The sequence below is a fragment of the Nicotiana tabacum genome, chromosome 7 (genome assembly GCF_000715075.1).
Source record: "Nicotiana tabacum cultivar K326 chromosome 7, ASM71507v2, whole genome shotgun sequence".
NCBI lineage: Eukaryota > Viridiplantae > Streptophyta > Magnoliopsida > Solanales > Solanaceae > Nicotiana > Nicotiana tabacum.
The window spans coordinates 106461446-106481082 of record NC_134086.1 but is presented as its reverse complement, the minus strand read 5'-3'; the positions used below and the strand labels follow the sequence as shown (position 1 = coordinate 106481082).

Here is a 19637-nt window from a genome sequence, read left to right as displayed (position 1 = left end):
GTCATTTTTAAGTTGAACAATCGACGCATCAAATAGACTTTATTTGAAGCAGATGGCTTCTCATACATATTTGATAACGCCTTCATCAGGCCTGCAGTGGTCTTCTCTTTAATGATGTTAAACGCCACATTTTGTGTTAGCGTCAAACGAATCACACCAAGAGCTTGGCGATCTAATAGATCCCAATCCGCTTTGGACATAGTCTCCGGTTTTACCCCGGTCAGAGGTAAGTGTAATTTTTTCTGGTACAAATAGTCCTCTATTTGCATTTTCCAAAATCCAAAATCTTTGTCATTGAACTTGTCAATCTTACCCTTCCCTTCTTCCGATGCCATTTTTCACAAAAATAATTTATGTGAATAATGCTTTTGAATAGTAACGATGATCAATAGTGTCGCACTATTCGTGTGAATAGTACCTGCACCAATACTGTACTTTTCTACCAGGATTACACTGTCTGTGCTCTGATACCAATTGTTGAGGAAGCGTGTCAAGATAATAGAAGGAAAAGGATATTTAGGAGAGAAACAATAAATTGCACAAGACAAGACAAGATTTACGTGGTTCGGCAATATTTGCCTACTCCACAGCCACACAAAGAATAACTCTTTATTAATTGAAGAGAGAAAGAAGAAGTTTTGGGATGATCTACAAATGAAAATGTAGACCCCTATTTATAAGCATTTGAATGTCCTACCGAGGTAAGTGCTTACATCATAAGAATGTCGATGTAAGCGCTTACATCATAAGAATGCTAAGGTAAGCGCTTACATCACAAGAATGTCGATGTAAGCGCTTACATCATATTTTCATCTCTTTTTGATTTTTCTTTCTTTTGTTTTGTCTACTTTCACATACAACAACAGGTTTGGTCCTATCAGGCAGGTATAAAATCTGTTGGGAATTCCTGTCGGTTTAATATTTTCCTACACCAGTATAAATGTAACTACTGCATATGACATAAAGAAAACATAAAGTCAAATAACAACCTGAAGTTGGCAGGTTCTCCAGGTAAAGGAAAAAGAGGAAGAACAAAAATGCAGAATTTCATGATTCGAAAAGTTGTGAGAACATTAATTCATAATTTATATGCTGTGAGGGGTAGCAGCCATAGAAACTGGAAAATTCTTGGTACTTCATTCTTACCTCCAACAACATTATAGAAAATAAACCACGGTATCCACAAAACTAATGCTGTACAATATAAAAGAAAATTTTGTTTATGCACTTCTAATAAGAGAATGTAAACTTATGTAATAAGTCCCCATAGGTCTACCTAGCATAGAAGTACACTTCATTATCCCTCAAAAATGTGTTCTGAGATGTATATTACTAGAGCTCAAAACTGGATGTAAGTCCTTAAGAAATGGAAATGCTGAACTATATTTAAAATGCTAGAAAGTACGGAATCGAAGAGGGAAAGAAAATGAACAACAAGAACGGAACTCTTAACAAAGTGAGGCAACTTTTCATTACCTGCTTGTTCAAAGTCTCTCGAGTAATAAAAACACTCTGCAGCTGATATAAGTATTCCAATGGAATAGAATATTTCAGCAGCCTTACGTAGGTAGGTGCGAGCCTCTTCCGGGTTCGAATCACGAACTCGCTCGGCATCTAAACTGAATAGCTCTGCCTTTGCCCTTTCCGCCAAATTCTTTTCTCCTTCTTTTTCAAAGCACAGGAGTGCCATATCATATTTTTTGTCCAACAATAGCTGCATGATAACATCAAAGCACTTTATGAGGGCCAATTAATGTTGACAGGTACATATAGCAACACAAGAATGAAATTTGAACAAACAAAAGTTCTAATAGCAATGGAACAAGGCAAATCAGCTTGACCTTCATTCCCTGTGACTTCCACTCCTCCGGCGTGCTCGAAGTTTGCATAGCGTGTGCAAGTGAATCATCTATCTCCCATGTTTGCACTAGTTTTGACCTTCTCCGGTAGTCAAACATGGGTTCAGAGTATTCTTCTGAACTTTCACAAATCCATAACTTTTGCCTTGTTCGGGTGATAGCAACATAAAGCTGCTTTAGTTCAGAACACAAGACACTGTGTCTTTCTACAGAGAAACTTGGGAATGACAAAACCTGTGCGCCTCGTTCATTCAGGAACTTATAGATCACTCTCCACTGATTTCTAAGTGGCGACGACTCAAAAAAATTGTACAGCAGTACATCCTACAAAAGATCAAAGTAGGAAATAAGACGATACAGGGGAATTCAACAGAAAAGAGAATGAGCTTTAGCAGAGGATGCAATCTAATCAGCAACTTTTTAGTGTTTGTGCTCTTCAAAGGACACATTTTCTACTTACCACTGTTTGCTACTCAAATAAAAATTTGGTTGAGCTATTAGTTCGTTTGGCCATCTCTCTTACCAGAACCAGATTCTTCGTTCAAACCCATTTCATCCCTCTCAAAAGTGAATTTGCAATAATGAGCCAGGGAATGTTGCCTTATACGTACCTACACCCGAATCTTCTTAAATTTACCTACTGACTTTTCAGTCAAATGAACCTCATATGAGTAATATACAGATTTACATGCATTAATAACCTTCATATGAATAGTACTTTAAAGAAGTACTTGAATTATAGACTTTCCACATGACAGCAATTATATGCAGTTTATCATTAACGGCAATCTATTGCATAAATGTAAAATTAACACAATGGCTCTGACAAAAGCACATTGACTTTGAAACTAAAATGTAGGCAAGTATTTACAGGAAATGGTGAGGGACACATTACAAAATAAAATCCAAGATAGTAGCAATCCAGCCAAAAACTGTCTTGCCTGACCTCTTTATTTGCCTTGATGCACATGCATCTAACAGGTCAACAACTAATCAACCTTCTATGCTTCAAACCTAAACTAGTTGGGGTTGGCTATATGAATCTATATTCGTTTATCTAGTCCAACTCATTACAATACTAAATAACTGGATTATCTCTTAAAGCAAATTATGGATTCTTTGAAACTAAAGATTCTCTAGACCTCTGATCTCTTATAAAAGACTAAAAATACTTTGGCAAACACAGGACCTAATACGAGTGCAACATAAACCTTAACAAAGCCTAGTCAGTACCACCAATATGGCTCATTGCTTCCACTATGTTCTGTTCTTAGATAAGCCCCGCATTAATTTCAAAGATACTTGTAACTGCAAGGTAATGCACAAAGTCACATGTGCTTCATTTGGATCCTTTAAAACACCGGAAACTAGTTAGATATTGAAACAGCCTCCCTTTCCAATATTCATGTATCCGTCCATGCACTATTAGGATTAAATATGCCGACTATCATAAAAAAGAAAACCAAAAAGAAAAAAGACGAGTTAAGCCAACTGAGGACTTGCCTGAAACTCCAAGCCTTTGGATTCAGCAATAGTCAAAATAAGAGCTTTCCTTCCAATATAATTGGAGACTTCCTTCTTCGCAGACTCATCACGCACTAATATGACCTGCTCTGCACCAAAACCTATTATTTTTCCCCCAGTACTCTCACTATTTCCAAAAATAGTTATAATTGCATTTTCATCAGCTCCAGGCATAGGCTTGAGCAACACTGGAGCCACACCACATGTAACACTTGTCTCAGATTCCAAGATATCAATAGACTGAGGGAAGTAATAATGAAGCAGAGTGATTACACTCTGTGCCAAACGGAGTACACTGCTATGTGTCCGGAAGTTCTGAGTCAACTTAAAAAGAGGTGAGACATGTCCTTTTTCTTTTCTGTTGATGAACTCCTTGTAGAATAGATTGCGAACGTCTTCGAATCTAAAATCTTCTCTTCTACCAATTGTCTGTGCTGTATCCCCCGAGAAAACAAAGCCTTCGTCGACATTTCTACAAACATATTTGAGAAGACCTATATGTCTCAGTGGGAGATCTTGAACTTCATCCACATAGACAAAATCTACTAGGTAGTGCTGATGCTGATTCTTCAGTCGAATATGAATATCATTAACGAAATCTGATAAATCATATTCACCACGCTCCAGTTTCATCTTCTCATAATTCTGGAAAATATGGTATATTTCCTCTCTTACTTCAGCACCTATTGTCGAGGCCCTATATTCAGACATTGAAGTATATTCATTTTTGCTCAGTTTTCCATTATCTCCAATTATCAGCCCTCCTTTTATTTGACAAATTATTTCACTAAAAACTCTTGAGGGATCAAGTTTCTTGGTCAATTGACTGTTGAAGTGAGGCCAATACCAATTACAGAAACGGTCATAGCTGATCTCGCCATCTCTCTCGAATCTCTCGAAGTAGGAAACGCCTATCGTTCCATCGAGCATCAGCAAGAACTTTTCAAACGTAAGCACTAGAGGATAATCTTCCTCTGGGATGCCAGTGAAAGAGTTTGGTATCCCATCAGAATCATCAACCACAACCACATTGGTTTCTGGTGTATCACTACCAGTCCTGCGCAGTAAAGAATCCCAGTAAAATATCAATTTTTGACTCAAACCAAAAAAGACGTAATTTCAAAGACTCCCCCAACTTTGATTTTTATTACACTAATCTCTCTTGAGATAGTTTATAATAATGCTAAGTCCCTAACATTACTGATGCTAAGTCCCTAACAAAGGATATATTTTTAATTTAAGTATCTTCCAGAAACAACATTAAAAAATATGGAGGATAAATCCTACGCTTAACAAATACAGAAAAACCTAAAATAAAACTTATGGGTGTAAAATCAAGTATTTCTTAAAAATCAACATTTTCCTCTTAGTTTTAGTTTCAGCTATACACATTCTCCCCCTACACTTTGGGTCATCAAATCTATAGAGCTAACCAAAAATATTTTACAACCTTCTTCACAGGGGATGATTCTATATATGAAAATAATACTACATATATCCTTATAACCTAATGAAAATTGGATCTACAAGTGTTCATATGATTGCAATAATTTTCTTTTTTTTGAAGCATGCAAACCTTTTTAGTCGAGCTATATTTTGTTTGACGACGTGACACAATCTCGGACTAGCGGTTAGAAAGAGCTGGCGCACGGTCTCTCCTTGACTCTCTTTCTGCTCCTTTTTCTGCCATAACCTTCTTACCAATATTTCAGTTTTTCCCGTGCCTCAGCGACCAAGAACAAAACTACTCCGAGAACATTGTAAAATCTTGTTCTGTTCTTCACTAAACTCAAAAGAGTCCATGAAGTAAAAAGATGAGAAAAGGAAAATAGAGGCACAAACAGAGAAGAAAGTGGTGTACTACAACTATTACTACAAGAATAATGTGGTATGAGTGATTATGTTCTCACTTTTTCGTTCCTCACTAAATTCAAAAGAACCATGAGGAAACAAGCTAGCACAAGGAAAATGGAGGTGAAAAAAAGGCATATGTACTACTACTGCCACAACTAGTCTTTCTCCATTTTCTTTTTTTTTTGGTTACATTTTCACTTAATCAGCGTGGTGATTACTAGTACTAGCTAAGTAGTATTTGGGTCTTAATCCAAGTAGTACAATATTACTATCTTTTCCCCTGTAGCATTTCCTCTGACGTGTCTTTGTCATCTTTTGTCTGAGTTTTTATTTTAGACGTATTTTAATGGCTAATTAATATGAGAACATTAATACTGAAAGTTGTTAATGTTTTGTAGTTGATGCTATGAATTTACGTGGAATGTTATTTTGCATACTAAGAGCAGCATAGGCACATTAACCTTGAGTGGGTGTGGCTCATGTGGAAGACAAATTGCGGGAACCAAGGCTGAGATGGTTCGGACATGTGAAGCGGAGAGACAATAATGCCCCGATGATCAGATGTGAGAGGTTGACCATGGCGGGTCAGAGGAGAGGTAGAGGGAGACCTAGGAAGTACCGGGGAGAGGTGACTACTTTAGCTTACCGAGGACATAACCCTCGATAGGAAGGTGTGGAGGTCGAGAATTAGGGTGGTGGGTTGACAGGTAGTCGTGAGTCTCTTCTAGTCGTACTAGTAGTATTATTACTAGATTTGTATTCTCATATTCCGTGTTCCTTATTGTTAGATGATGTAACATTATTGCCGGTAGTTTTCGCACTTCTCTTATAGCTTCGTATTCCTAGATTCTTTGTCATTACATGTTGTGCTATTTGTTTCTCTTATCTTATTTCCTTGCCATTATTACTGTTTGTTTATTGTATCCTTTTTACTATCTTGAGCCGAGTGTCTATCAAAAACAACGTTTCTTCCTTCATAAGGTATAGATAAGGTCTGCGTACACATTATCCTCCCCAGACCCCACGTGTGAAATTTCACTATTTTGTTGTTGATGTTGGTGTTGTTGCTATATAGGCACATTGACTTTGAAAACTTAAATTTAAATTGCTATTATTAGTGTTAATTCTAAAAGGGATTTTTTCATTCCTACACTATTGGAAAATTTATTACGCTAAATGTTCATGTTTAGTAAATTACCTTACCTACACAAGTTTTGTTTACAAAAAATATATATTCCACCTTAAAAGGCTCTTAATCCATTATTAGTGCTTTCAATTAAGGGATTTAGTTACACAATTTTCCTTTTTTTTCACATATTTTCCCTTTTCTCTCTCGATGTTCCACCCACACTCCAAATAATTTTTTGCGTGAGTTTTAATAAATATACCGTCGATATGTTTTCCTATCAAAATGAAACAGATCACGCCCTGAGCTATTTTAGAAAGTTATCATTCCTCCTTCAAGTTTTAATCATTCATAAATATCTAAGAGTTTGGACTATAAACAGATAAACGGTAAAAGTTCAACTGCTTTTGCTTACAATCCTGCGGGGCACGAAGTTACCTCCACTGTGCATAATCTTAAATTATGTTGACACAAACAAAAATTAAAACAGCGATGAACATAAAAAGTGAAAAATATAATTACTTTACCTTTAGCATTTTTTTTAATTACTTTTCTTGCTCGTCAGATTCTTATGAAGGTATTTTATGAAGAAACAGTGATATAACTGTCGAACTAAACTTAATTTGTGTCCAAAACAAATTTCATTATCCTAAAAATGAACCTTTCCAACATATTATAATCTACATAAAATCATCCATGAACTGTTTCATATTCTATAACGCGATATGTCGGGACAACTCCACATCCCTATGGGGTAAAATTGTTGGCTGAAGTAGATAGAAAGGTGATTACAGAACCAAAACTATATTGTTATTGTAGTAGCCGTGAGAGTTTGGAATTAAGCTGCAAGGCACTATACGTTCTTTCTATTCTGTTCTAAACGAACTTCGATACAACTAAATAATTTTTATACAATTTTATAAAATACATTTTTTGTATATTTTGTATCTGATTTATACATAGTAAAAACAAATTTCATACAACTAATTATATATTATACAATTTATCTACAACTTTCATACATTATTTCTACCCAGTTATATACAACTGCAATATAATACCACTTAAATATACTCTTTATACAATATGTCTTTTGTATATTTTGTATCTAATTTATACATAGTAAAAACAAATTTCGTACAACTATTTATATATTATAGTACAATTTATCTACAACTTTCACACATTAGTTTTACCCAATTAAATACAACTACAATAACATACAACTTAAATTCAAACTTTATTCAATATGTCTTTTGTATATTTTGTATCTGATTTATACATAGTAAAAATAAATTTCATACAACTAATTATATATTATACAACTTATCTATAATTTTCATACATTATTTCTACTCAGTTATATACAACTATAATATCATACAACTTAAATATAATTTTTATACAATGTGTTCAATTTTCATACAATAGTTAAATGAATAAAAGAAAAATAAATAAACAACAAAATACATTTTTTCTACAATTTTTGCAATATAATGTATGTCATGTCTTCTTCTCCTTCTTCGAGTTTCAATCTGAAATTCAGCAAAAACTAAGTCTAATCTTCACCAAAACCCCTCAAAATTGAGATATAAACTTCAAACCATATTCCCAATTATATGTAACAACACTCAATCCAAACAAATAATGATTTTTGAAAACCCAAATTCGAATTCAAAGCTTCAAAGCTTTTTAATGGCTGTCAATGGTAGAATTGTTGCTCTCTTTTTCTTTGCTTTACATTATTGACATTTGGGATTGAGAGATAGAGAGAGACGTAGAGAGAATTCTTGTGACGACCCAAAGGGTCATCGCCGTAATTCTTCCTAGTTCCGTGCTTCCGAGGCCCTGAAAACCTCGCTTTTAGTTGTCTCAATTTGCGTGCGTAGTTCGGGCGCGTAGCTAGAAAGTTTTTATGTTAGAATATGTGAATTTTGTGAAAACTTTGATGAATTTCGATATTAATATGCATATTATTGACTTCGGTCAATATTTTGGGTAAACGGACCCGAACTGTGATTCGACGGTCCCGAAGGCTCCGTAGGAAAATATGGGACTTGGGCGTGTGCCCAGAATTAAATTCCGAGGTCCCAAGCCCGAGAAATGAATTTTTGTGTGAAATTGTTTTCTGAAATTTATTAAGGAAAATGAAGAAGAAAATTGATCGGAAAACTATGGTATCAGGCTCGTATTTTGGTTCCGACGCCCGGTACGAGTCTTAAATATGTTTTAAGCACTATCTGTAAAGTTTGGCTAAAAACGGACGTCATATGACGTGTTTCGGACTTAAAATGGGGAATTTGAGTTTTTATGAAGGTTGAAAGAAAATTATGTATTTTGAGGCTTGATCATATGTATATGATGTTATTTTGGCGATTTGATCGCATAAATGAGACCGTAAGATGTTTTTAAGATCATATGTATGTTTGGTTTGGAGCCCCGAGGGCTCGGGTGAGTTTGGAGTGGGGCCCGGGAGGTCTTAGACTTAAAAAAATGCAGGTTCAGGCGTTGCAGGCGCAGCGTGGCCGCGGCTGTTTCCGCGTGGTCCGCGCTGGCAGCCACGCGGCTGTAGTGCTTTTCTGTGCGGTCCGCGTGGTGGGGGTTCAGAGGGTCGGTAGCCAGGTCAACCAGCGCGGCCGCGCACCAAATCAGTGCGGTCCGCACTGGGTGGTTTCAGAGAGCCCACTTCTTCCCTCCCTCGGCGCGGCCGCGGTACATTTCCGCGCGGTCCGCATTGGCAGTCACGCAGCCGCGATGCATTTCTGCGTGGTCCGCGCTAGCCCCCAGCATATATATAAATTCGGGATTTTCATTCATTTTATCTACTTTTCAAAAACCCAAAACCTAAGAGGCGATTTTCCAAACAACCTTTCTTCTCCAAAACGATTGGTAAGTGATTTGTAACTTAATTTATTTATTCCTTGACATCTTTTAACATGATTTCAAATTCAAATCAAAGATTTTCATGAGGGAAATTGGGTGTTTTAGGTAGAACATATGTTTTCTACAAATTGAGAAGTTGGACCTCCATTTGAGGTCCGATTTCAAAACAAATTATATATTTGGATTCGTGGGAGAATAGGTAACCGGATTTTGGTCCGATCCTCGAGTTTTGACCACGTGGGTCCGGGGATGTTTTTGACCATTTTGGGAAAAACCTTATAAAATTTATTTTTCATGCATGGGGAGTGATTCATTTAGTAATTATTAATGTCATTAAGTAACTTATGACTAGATTCGAGCGGATTGGTGGTGGAATCAAGAGGTAAAGCTATACTAGAAGCGTGAGTTGAGTTTGGAGCATTCGAGGTAAGTGTTTGTTCTAACTTTGGCTTGAGGGAATAGGATTAGGATGTTATTTGCTACTTGCTAATGTGGAGTACGGTGTATAGGCATGGTGACAGTTATCTATGCACCGGAGTCTAGCATGACCGTGAGTCTTAATTGCTTTTAATTCGAGTAATGTGACACAATCTCCTTGTTTGCTTGATGAGTTTCATATAACGCGAACGATTGAGGTAGAAATTGTGATTGGTGCACTTTTGGAGCGTTAGCTCGAACATGAATGTGTTAGTTGAGGAAGAAGTGATTTAAAAAGAGAATGTGTTGTGAGTACTCCCTTGCCGGGATGTGTAGACTGATATATACTCTTCCTTGTCGGGATATTTTGGGTTGTTAGTTGTACCCTTGTTGGGTTAAAGGTATTGAGATGTTATTCTCCCCTCAAGGGGGTCTACTATATGAAGACAGATATTACATACTATATTATGGGATCGTGTGGCACGTCGTCCACTTATATATGATAATATGGGATCGTGTGGCACGCCGTCCACTTGGTTATAAGCCTCCGTTGCCGGTGACATATTGTGCATTGTGATAAAGATGAATTGGGATCGTGTGGCACGCCGTCCACCTATATTTGTTAAAAGGGATCGTGTGGCACGCCGTCCACCTATATTTGTTAAAAGGGATCGTGTGGCATGCCGTCCACTTGGTTATTGGCCTCCGTTGTCGGTGACATATTGTGCACTATGATAAAGATGAATTGGGATCGTGTGGCACGCCGTCCACCTATATATTGTTAAAAGGGATCGTGTGGCGCGCCGTCCACTTGGTTATTGGCCTCCGTTGCCGGTGACATATTGTCCACTTATATATGATATTATGGGATCGTGTGGCACGCCGTCCACTTATATATGATATTATGGGATCGTGTGGCATGTCGTCCACTTATATATGATATTATGGGATCGTGTGGCACGCCGTCCACTTATATATGATATTATGGGATCGTGTGGCACGCCGTCCACTTATATATGATATTATGGGATCGTGTGGCACGCCATCCACTTATATATGATATTATGGGATCGTGTGGCACACGCACGCCGTCCACTATATATATATATATTATGGAAACCGGAGTTTCTTCTGTTTATTTCCGATATTTCATTTTTATCTGTTACTCCCCGATAGCATGTCCCCTCCCAGCTTTACTTTGTATTATCTTGTTATTGTTTTCTTGCACTTGTTATATATATCTGTACAGGTTAATTGTGGTAGGTCCTGTCTAGCCTCATCACTACTTCTCCGGGGTTAGACCAGACACTTACCAGCATATGGGGTCGGTTGTGCTGATGCTGCACTCTGTGCATTTTTGTGCACAGATCAGGGAGCAGCTTTCGGACCGCAGCAGTAGGACTTTTGGGAGCTATCTTCAGCCCAGGGACTCTCGAGGTAGCCTAGCTAGCGTTCGCAGGCCGAAGTCCCTTTCCATGTTTTCCGTTTGTTTATCTTGTATCAGACAAACATGATGTATTTTCCTCCGGACATTGTTTGTAGCATTCTGTAGTAGTCCGTGAGCTAGTGACACCAAACTCTGGGTAGCATTTTGGTTCAAACTTCCACACTTTTGGTTTTTAGTTGTTTTAAATTTAAAGTCTTCCGCTTAGATTTTGTCTCGCTTATTATATTATTGAAAGAAAGCAGGAAAAGTGTTTTAAACATTTGGCTTGCCTAGCTCCGATAGTAGGCGCCATCACGACACCCGATGGTGGGAAATTCGGGTCGTGACAAGTTGGTATTAGAGCACTAGGTTACTTAGGTCTCACAACTCACGGACAAGCTCAGTAGAGTCTGAGGGATCGGTACAAAGACGTCTGTATTTATCCCGCAGAGGCTACTGAGTTAGGAAAACTTCACTTTGTTCATTCTTGTCGTGCGATTCTGTTTCTCAAGTACTGATTGTCTTTCCACTCTGTTCTTTCGCAGATGGCGAGACACGTGCTTCCTCTTCTACCGCGCAGCAGCCTGAGCCCCCAGCAGCAGCTCCTATTAGGGGCAGAGGGCGAGGCCGAGGCCATGCCAGAGGCCGAGGCCGGGGCAGAGCATAGCCCTGAGCGGCAGTCCCAGAGGTGGAGCCTCATGTTGACTATGACGAGGAGGTTCCAGCTCCAGCAGCTCCAGAGGGCCCAGCTCAGGTCCCGGAGGGTTTCATAGCCACTCCAGTTCTTCAGGACGCTTTGGTCCGACTGGTAGGCTTTTTGGAGGGCATTTCTAGAGCGGGTTTGCTTCCCGTAGCTCCAGCCACATCTCAGGCTGGGGGAAGAGTTCAGACTCCCGATACTCGTACTCCAGAGCCGGTAGCTCCTCAGGCTCAGGTTCCAGCAGTTCAGCCAGCCGTGGCAGTTCAGCCAGCTGTGGCAGCCTAGCCAAGTATTGCGGCTCAGTCCAGTGATGGTGCGACTATGTCCGCGGATGCTTTGTGGAGGCTTGATCGTTTCATCAAGCTCTTCACTACTACATATAGTGGCACTTCCTCGGAGGATGCTCAGGATTTCATCTTCAGCTGTCATGAGGTTCTACGGACTATGGGCATTTTAAAGACCAATGGGGTCGACTTCGCCACTTTTCGCCTGGCAGGATCCGCCAAGACTTGGTGGAGGGATTTCTGTGTAGCCAGGCCAGCAGGGTCGCCATCATTGACCTAGGATCAGTTTTCAGAGTTATTTCTGGGGAAGTTTCTTCCAGTTACTCAGCGAGATGCTCTTCGCAGGCAGTTTGAGCGTCTCCAGCAGGGTCCTATGATGGTTACCCAGTATGAGACCCGGTTCATTGATCTTGCTCGTCATGCTATGGTGATACTCCCCATCGAGAGAGAGAGAGAGAGGGTGCGGAGTTTTGTCAATGGGTTGGTTCAGCCGATCCGTGTTCAGATGGCCATGAGTGCCGGTAGTGAGATTTCATTTCAGGAGGCGGCAGATGGTGCCCGCCGGATAGAGATGGCACTTTCTCAGGGAGGTGATCATGGGTCTGATAAGAGGCCCCGTTATTCTGAGAGATTCAGTGGTACCTCGTCTGGAGGTTGGGATTCTTATGGTAGAGGCCATCCTTCGAGGCCCTTTCAGTCAGCTCTCCAGGCTTCTCATGGTACACCAGGTGGTCGTGGTTCTCAGCTGCAGTATTCTGACCAGCAGCTCTTCAGTTCACCATCAGCACCTATCAGTGCACCACCACTTCGTTATTCTCAGCAGCCGAGGGCTTGTTATACTTGTGGCGATGTGAGTCACATTGCCAGATATTTCCCTCGAGCTTCCATCAGCTCGCAGCAGCAGGGTCCTCGCCCGATAATTCAGGCACCATTTGCCCCACAGCCTGCCCAGCGAGCTAGAGGCGGGGGTAGGGACATAGAGGTGGAGGTAGAGGCCTTAGAGGTGGAGCTCAGACCGCTAGAGGTAGGGGTCAGCCAGCAGCAGATCGTCCCAAGGATATGATTCAGGGAGGTGGGGCCCAGCCCCGTTGTTATGCCTTGCCAGTCAGGCCAGAGGCTGAGTCATCAGATGGTGTGATTACAGGTACTATTCTGGTCTGTGACAGGGATGCTTCTGTGCTATTTGATCCCGGATCTACATATTCATATGTGTCGTCCTATTTTGCACCCTATTAGGTTATGCCTAGTGAGGTCTTGAGTATTCCCGTATACATGTCTACACCAGTGGGGGATTCTATAGTGGTGGACCGGGTTCATCGTTCCTGTGTTGTGGTATTCGGGGGCCTTGAGACCCGTGTTGACTTGTTGCTCTTGGATATGGTGGATTTCGACGTCATATTAGGGATGGATTGGTTGTCCCCGTATAATGCGATCTTGGATTGCCATGCCAAGACCGTGACCTTGGCATTGCCAGATTTGCCCCGAGTAGAGTGGAGAGGGACTCCTGGTCATTCTACTCGCAACATTATTTCTTATGTGAAGGCTCGACGCATGGTCGAGAAGGGGTGCCTAGCTTATCTGGCCTATGTTCGCGACTCTAGTGCTGAGGTCCCGTCTATTGATTCTGTTCCTATTGTTTGGGAGTTTCCCGATGTCTTCCCTTCGGTCTTGTTGGGCTTGCCGCCCGACAGGGATATTGATTTTTGTAGTGATCTCGCTCCGGGAACTCAGCCTATTTCCATTCCGCCATATCGTATGACGCCGCCAGAATTGAAAGAGTTAAACGATCAGCTTCAGGATTTACTTGAGAAAGGTTTCATTAGACCCAGTGTTTCGCCTTGGGGCGCACCGGTGCTATTTGTGAAGAAAAAGGATGGTTCGATGAGAATGTGCATTGATTACCGGCATTTAAACAAGGTGACGATTAAGAACAAGTACCCACTGCCGAGGATCGATGACTTATTTGACCAGCTTCAGGGTGCGAGGGTGTTTTCAAAGATAGATTTGAGATTTGGCTACCACCAGCTGAGGATTAGGGCGTCTGATGTCCCTAAGACAACATTTCGCACTCGGTATGGGCACTATGAGTTTTTTGTTGTGAGCACGTGATTTTTGCTTCACGAAAACTACTCCAAAAGAAATCAAAAATAAAACAAAATTCTCTAGGTGTACAATTTTTAGGATTTGCGTGGCATTTTATGATAATTATTTGTGTTTCTGTCTGTAAATGTTTACCTTGTCGTAGTTAATTGAAAAATACAAAAAAAATACATGTTGCATGCATATTTAGGATTTAATTATGCATTTAGGAATTAATTAAACCATCATTTGGCTCTAAAAAGAAAATCACAAAAAATATGCGTTTTATTCTATTTGTTGTCATTGTGTGATTTTATAGGTTTTAATTTGTGTGTTAATTATTGTAAGTGTTAATTAATATTTGTGTAGTTTTATTTTTGATTTTACAATTTTATTAGGAATTGTGTTTAAATTAGAAATTAAAGAAGGAAAAGGAAAAGAGTTCAAAAAATGATGAAAACTCGAATTGGGCCAAAAGTTTAAAATGAAATTAGGCCCAAATCAATACCAATTTTGACCCAGTCCGGTTAGCTAGTCTCTCAGACGAAGGAAACGACGCCGTATTGGCACTTTCCATCTGGACCGTTGATCAAACATATCTAACAGTCCAGTTTAGTTCTTTCATTAAACCAAACGACGACGTATGGTTTTATTTGATCGGGACCGTTCATTGTTTTTGATCTAATGGCTCCCAGGCTTTCCCTCATGACCCGACCCACTCCCATATGATACTGACCCAATACCCAGTCAATCAAAACGACACCGTTCCCTTAAGTGAAGAAATCCTGGACATCAATCTCACTTGATCCAATGGCCAGGATCCATCCCTCCCCTCCGTATATAAGGCCAATTCTCACCCCACGCCCCCATAACCAAACACCCCCCATCATCCCTGTTCATCGTCTCCTTCAGAGACGGACCCCAAACCCTAGCCGCCCTAAAACCCCTCCGTTTGAAAGCCAGCGGCAACAACGCCGATGATCACCACCTTAACACCCTAAGACCATCTGACCACCCCCGTTCCAAATATGTTACTCGTGTGGTTCGAATCTTCCCCCATCTTCTCGAATCTTCATTTGAAGATTCAAGCCAAACGGAAACCTACACCAACCAACCCCAAACTCACCCCAAGGCACCCCCTAACCACCCTTGTTACGGATCTGTTGGTTGCTCACCTCGAATCAACTTCCAACTTCTCGAATCTTCAATAGAAGATTCGAGCAGGACTTAGATCTACCCCACACTCCAAATTCATACCAGGCAACCCCCAGACCTCCCTCATACCCTAAATGACTTTTGTTCCGTTCAAATCTGTCTAGAAATGTTCGAACCCTAAATCGAAAACCGGGAACCCTAGAAATTCAAATCATGGAATCCGTCCAAATTAAGTGAGGATTTGGGGTCTAATCGACCTTAATCGAAGTGTTCTCAGTTGAGAAAACTTCGACTAAGGTCTGTTCGACCTCAAAGTGTCTGAGTCCGAAGATTGAGCCTGGGTCCGTGTAATTCTGATATTCTGAGGTATTTTCCTTTTTCTGTTTTCGTGTTTGTTTATCCTGATTACTCTGTTTAAGTATAGCTTTATGGACTTTTCAATTGTTGTCGATTGATTCTGTCTTTCTTCATCAGACCTTTTATTTGGTCCAATTCTATCATTTACTTCTGTTTGCTATAATTGTTATGTGTTATAATTTGCGTAATTGATTAATAAGTTGCGTCGATTAATTAGTTTTCTGTTAATCCCTGTTTCTGTCAATAACACTGAAATTACCTGAATTGCCTATTCCTCTGTTTCTGATTGTTCAGTGTCAATTGTAATATGTAATCGATTAATTAAGCTTCGTTGATTAGGTCGTTCGTATAGTTTGAATCATTTGGCGCTCTGTTGAATATAGTTTTTTAAATTGATTGGTTGTCTGATTAATTAAGATTCTGTTTGATTATAAGCATTGATGTATTTTATGCCTTAAAGTACTAGCTGAATTGGTTATAGCTGTTAATCAAATTAGTTTAGTTAATTGATAGTTAAGCAGATTTTAGAATCAAAAGTTTTAATATATTTGAATAGTTGTATTAGGAAGTCAGTAATATTAAGGGGTTTTCAGGGTTGATTTAGGAATGAAACAGTTAGGATTATCTTTTAGTGTTAGTGCATTGTTAGTGGGAAATTAATTAATTTGGTAATAGGGAACAAAAGGGAATGAGGGGGCTGAAAATAAGGAAAAGCTTCCTTAGTGGATTTTTAAAGTGGAAAATTCAGATTTTAGTGGAAAAAAGGGGCAAAGCAGTAAGAAAAGGGACGGGCAGTAGGTTTAAGAGGGGCAGACTTGTATAAAAGGGTGTTGAGGCTAGATTTTGAAAGGGGGCAGAATTTAAGTTAAAAATGACTGACTTTTAAACCTTGGAGAGTCAGAATTTGAGAGAAAAGACTAGATTTTAACGTTAAGAATTCAGTTTCTTTTAAGAGTTTAGTAGTTTGAGGGTAAAAACAGGCTGGATTTTTAAGACTAAGAATCCAGTGTTGAGTGAAAGTGAGGTCTTTCTTTCACTTCTGAAAATCAGAATCAGTTTTGTTAGTGTTTAATAAAAAGTTCAAAGGGTTTCTTTCTTGGAGAGTTTAAAAAAAATAGAAATCAAAGTTTGTTGTTCTATTGCACTTCTGGTTCTACTGTTCTATTTGTGATTGCTGGTTTGTTTTTGGGATTTCATTGAGGTTTCAAGTGATTTTCTGAGTTTGTTATTTTTGGTCTGCACTGGTTATTTGTTGCTGTTTCTGGTATATCTGTGTTGCTGCCTTGTATTTCTGAAATTGCAACTAGATTTCTGAGTTTATTGCTGGGTTTTAAATCTCCTGGTTGCTTGTTGTTGTTGTTGTTGTTGTTGTTGTTGTTGTTGATTCACTGTTACTGCCCCGCTGATCTCTCATCTTCCTTTTCTTTTATTTCAATACCAGGTACACTTTCGAATCAATACTGATGTGGCTGCGAGATGTAAAAGTATAAATGAAATGCTAAGGTGTTTGATGAATTAGTGTTGTATCTATAGTTTAATAAGATATGTGTAATTATATAGTTTAGTTTTATAGCTCAACTGGAGTGCATGACGTAGTCTTGTATTTAACTAGAACTGTTTGGTTTTTAAACTATAGTTTGTAGTTGTCAATTACAGATTCCATGTAGTTAAATATGTAATTTGTAGAATGAACAAAGACGTTAAGGGATTAGTTGCCATATTTCATCTCTAGCTTTCTTTTGTATTTGAGGCAGATTTTAAATAGGCAGTGTTTGATCCTGTTAGGCAGCATATAGGCCAATATTCGAATCCGTGTTGATAACATTTCCTAGCCATTAATTCCAATAGTTTAAATCAATTTTAGGAATGTTAGTTTAAATCAAGTTGGAGAATGGTTAGTTTGTTTTGAATATCTTGACAATTTTGTATGCATTTTTGTAATTTCAGCTTTAGTAGTTCACTTATAGAATAAAGGCATGAAACATTTCTCCATTTTTACGAGTTCGAGTGTAAATTACCGTTATCATCTACTGTAATCCAATAACTAATTGTCAAGCATGTAATTAATTAAGACTTTTCCCGTTTCTTTTAGAGACAAACTTAATAGAAATGTAGTCACTTTAGGATTGCTCTTTAAAAATAAATGAGACGAGCCTCGCCAAATAAAACGCAAGTTGCGGGGCCCTCAATAAATGGTCAGTAATTAATTAGACTTCGGATGGACCGTTTTAGCAAGATTTCACGGCCTTCTCAAAAAAAACAAATGCGCTAGTCGCTTTAGGCGCGCCTTTAATAAGTTACTTTCTTAAACGCAGGTGTACATTGATGTAACCCAAATCCGAATCTTAACAGAGTCGAAGTGTGTCGACGACCACAGGTGCATTGATTGTGACGTGGTCCGAGATACATTTTCACAACGTTGCAATTCTCTGTAAAATAATAATAAGAGCGGTTAAAGAATTAAAATTTGCACGTAGGTTCATAACTGTATAAAATCAGATAATCAAGCCGAATATGACAGTTGAGCGACCGTGCTAGAACCACGGAACTCGGGAATGCCTAACACCTTCTCCCAGGTTAACAGGATTCCTTACTCGGATTTCTGGTTCGCGGACTGTTAAACAGAGTCATTATTTTCCTCGATTCAGGATTAAAACTGGTGACTTGGGACACCATAAATCTCCCAAGTGGCGACTCTGAAATAAATAAATAAATCCCGTTTCGGTTGTCCTTTAATTGGAAAAACTCCCTTCCGCATCCCTTTGCGGCAGTGCGAGCGAAAAAGGAGGTGTGACAGCTTTGGCGACTCTGCTGGGGATCAGAGAACCCAGAACCACTGGTTCAGGGTTAGAAATTCGAGCTTAGAATAATTGTTGTATTTGGCTTTCTTTATTATCTGATGTTTGTTATATTTTGGATTTAATGGGCGAAATGATGCTTTTTACTGCTTTGATATTATTTGAACTGTACATATAAACTGTGACGAAACCTTCTCTTCTCACCTCCGAGGATGTGCTTACTGGTTAGGATTCCCTATTCTGTTAGTGTCCTACCCTAAATAAAAGAGGCTCGGAAAGTTTCTAAGCCGGCTGGCCTTTTGGTTCCCAGAAAGGAGCTCCTTCCTCAACTCGAGTTGTCCGCTCGGGTACACTGTCTAGAACATATACCCAGGTTGAACCTAGAATAACTTGACTTCATGCCGGATCCCTAGTAGGAACGTTTATTTACATCATGTTGCATTTGACTTAGGGGACTCAACACAGGGGCTGGGTCCGTCTAGGACAAGCAACCTGAAATGAAAAAGACCATCCTGCTGCATCTTGTTTGTTTTGCACATTTATTTGCTTCAAATCTGCATGCTGACCGTCTTCTGAAATCGGGAATTTTTTAAAATTGTGAAAAAAAAAATATATCAGTGTAGGGAGATAACTACTTATTTTTAGAAAAATAAAACCAATGTCCAAGTATTGTCAAAACCCTGCCGAAATTTTGAATAAATGAAAAAAAAAGTTTTAGTTTGATTTATTTGAAAAGAAAGGAGTCTTGTTTACAAGTTTAGTTTATGTTGGGCGAACTACGCCGGTTTGATTCTCACAGGGCGTGAGATACGTAGGCAACCCTCGTCGGGTCCAACCTCCCATTTTGCAAAAAATAGCCCAAAAAATGTCAAAAATTTTAATTTTTCGTCATAGAGTCGGATGATGCCGTTCTTATCAAAAATAGCCGAATGTTCCCAAAAGGGACGCCGGAAGGATGACTTTGCATAAACAGCCACTTCTGTCATTTTTTTGATTTTTGATCAGTTGACTCACACAACCTTAAAATCTTCGTCCCTGAAGTGCTGAAAGGTCGTGTTCAGAAAATCGGGTCTTTCTTTTATGAAAAATAATCAAATCGTTTTGAGTCAAATAAATTTTCTTTTGTTTAATCACATTAATAAATGTGCAGAATGAGCACGACTCAAAATGAACCT

General features: G+C 39.2%; 1 protein-coding gene across 1 annotated transcript; it reads right to left on the bottom strand.

The window, feature by feature from the left end:
* Positions 1-1339: 1339 nt before the first annotated feature.
* Positions 1340-5549, bottom strand: LOC107782865 (uncharacterized). Its single transcript, XM_016603808.2, has 5 exons — positions 5456-5549; positions 5085-5166; positions 3363-4440; positions 1842-2183; positions 1340-1714 (listed from the first exon to the last, which is right to left on the bottom strand). Exons 1-5 carry the CDS (start codon positions 5547-5549, stop codon positions 1340-1342), a joined length of 1971 nt encoding a protein of 656 aa, XP_016459294.2.
* Positions 5550-19637: the final 14088 nt, after the last annotated feature.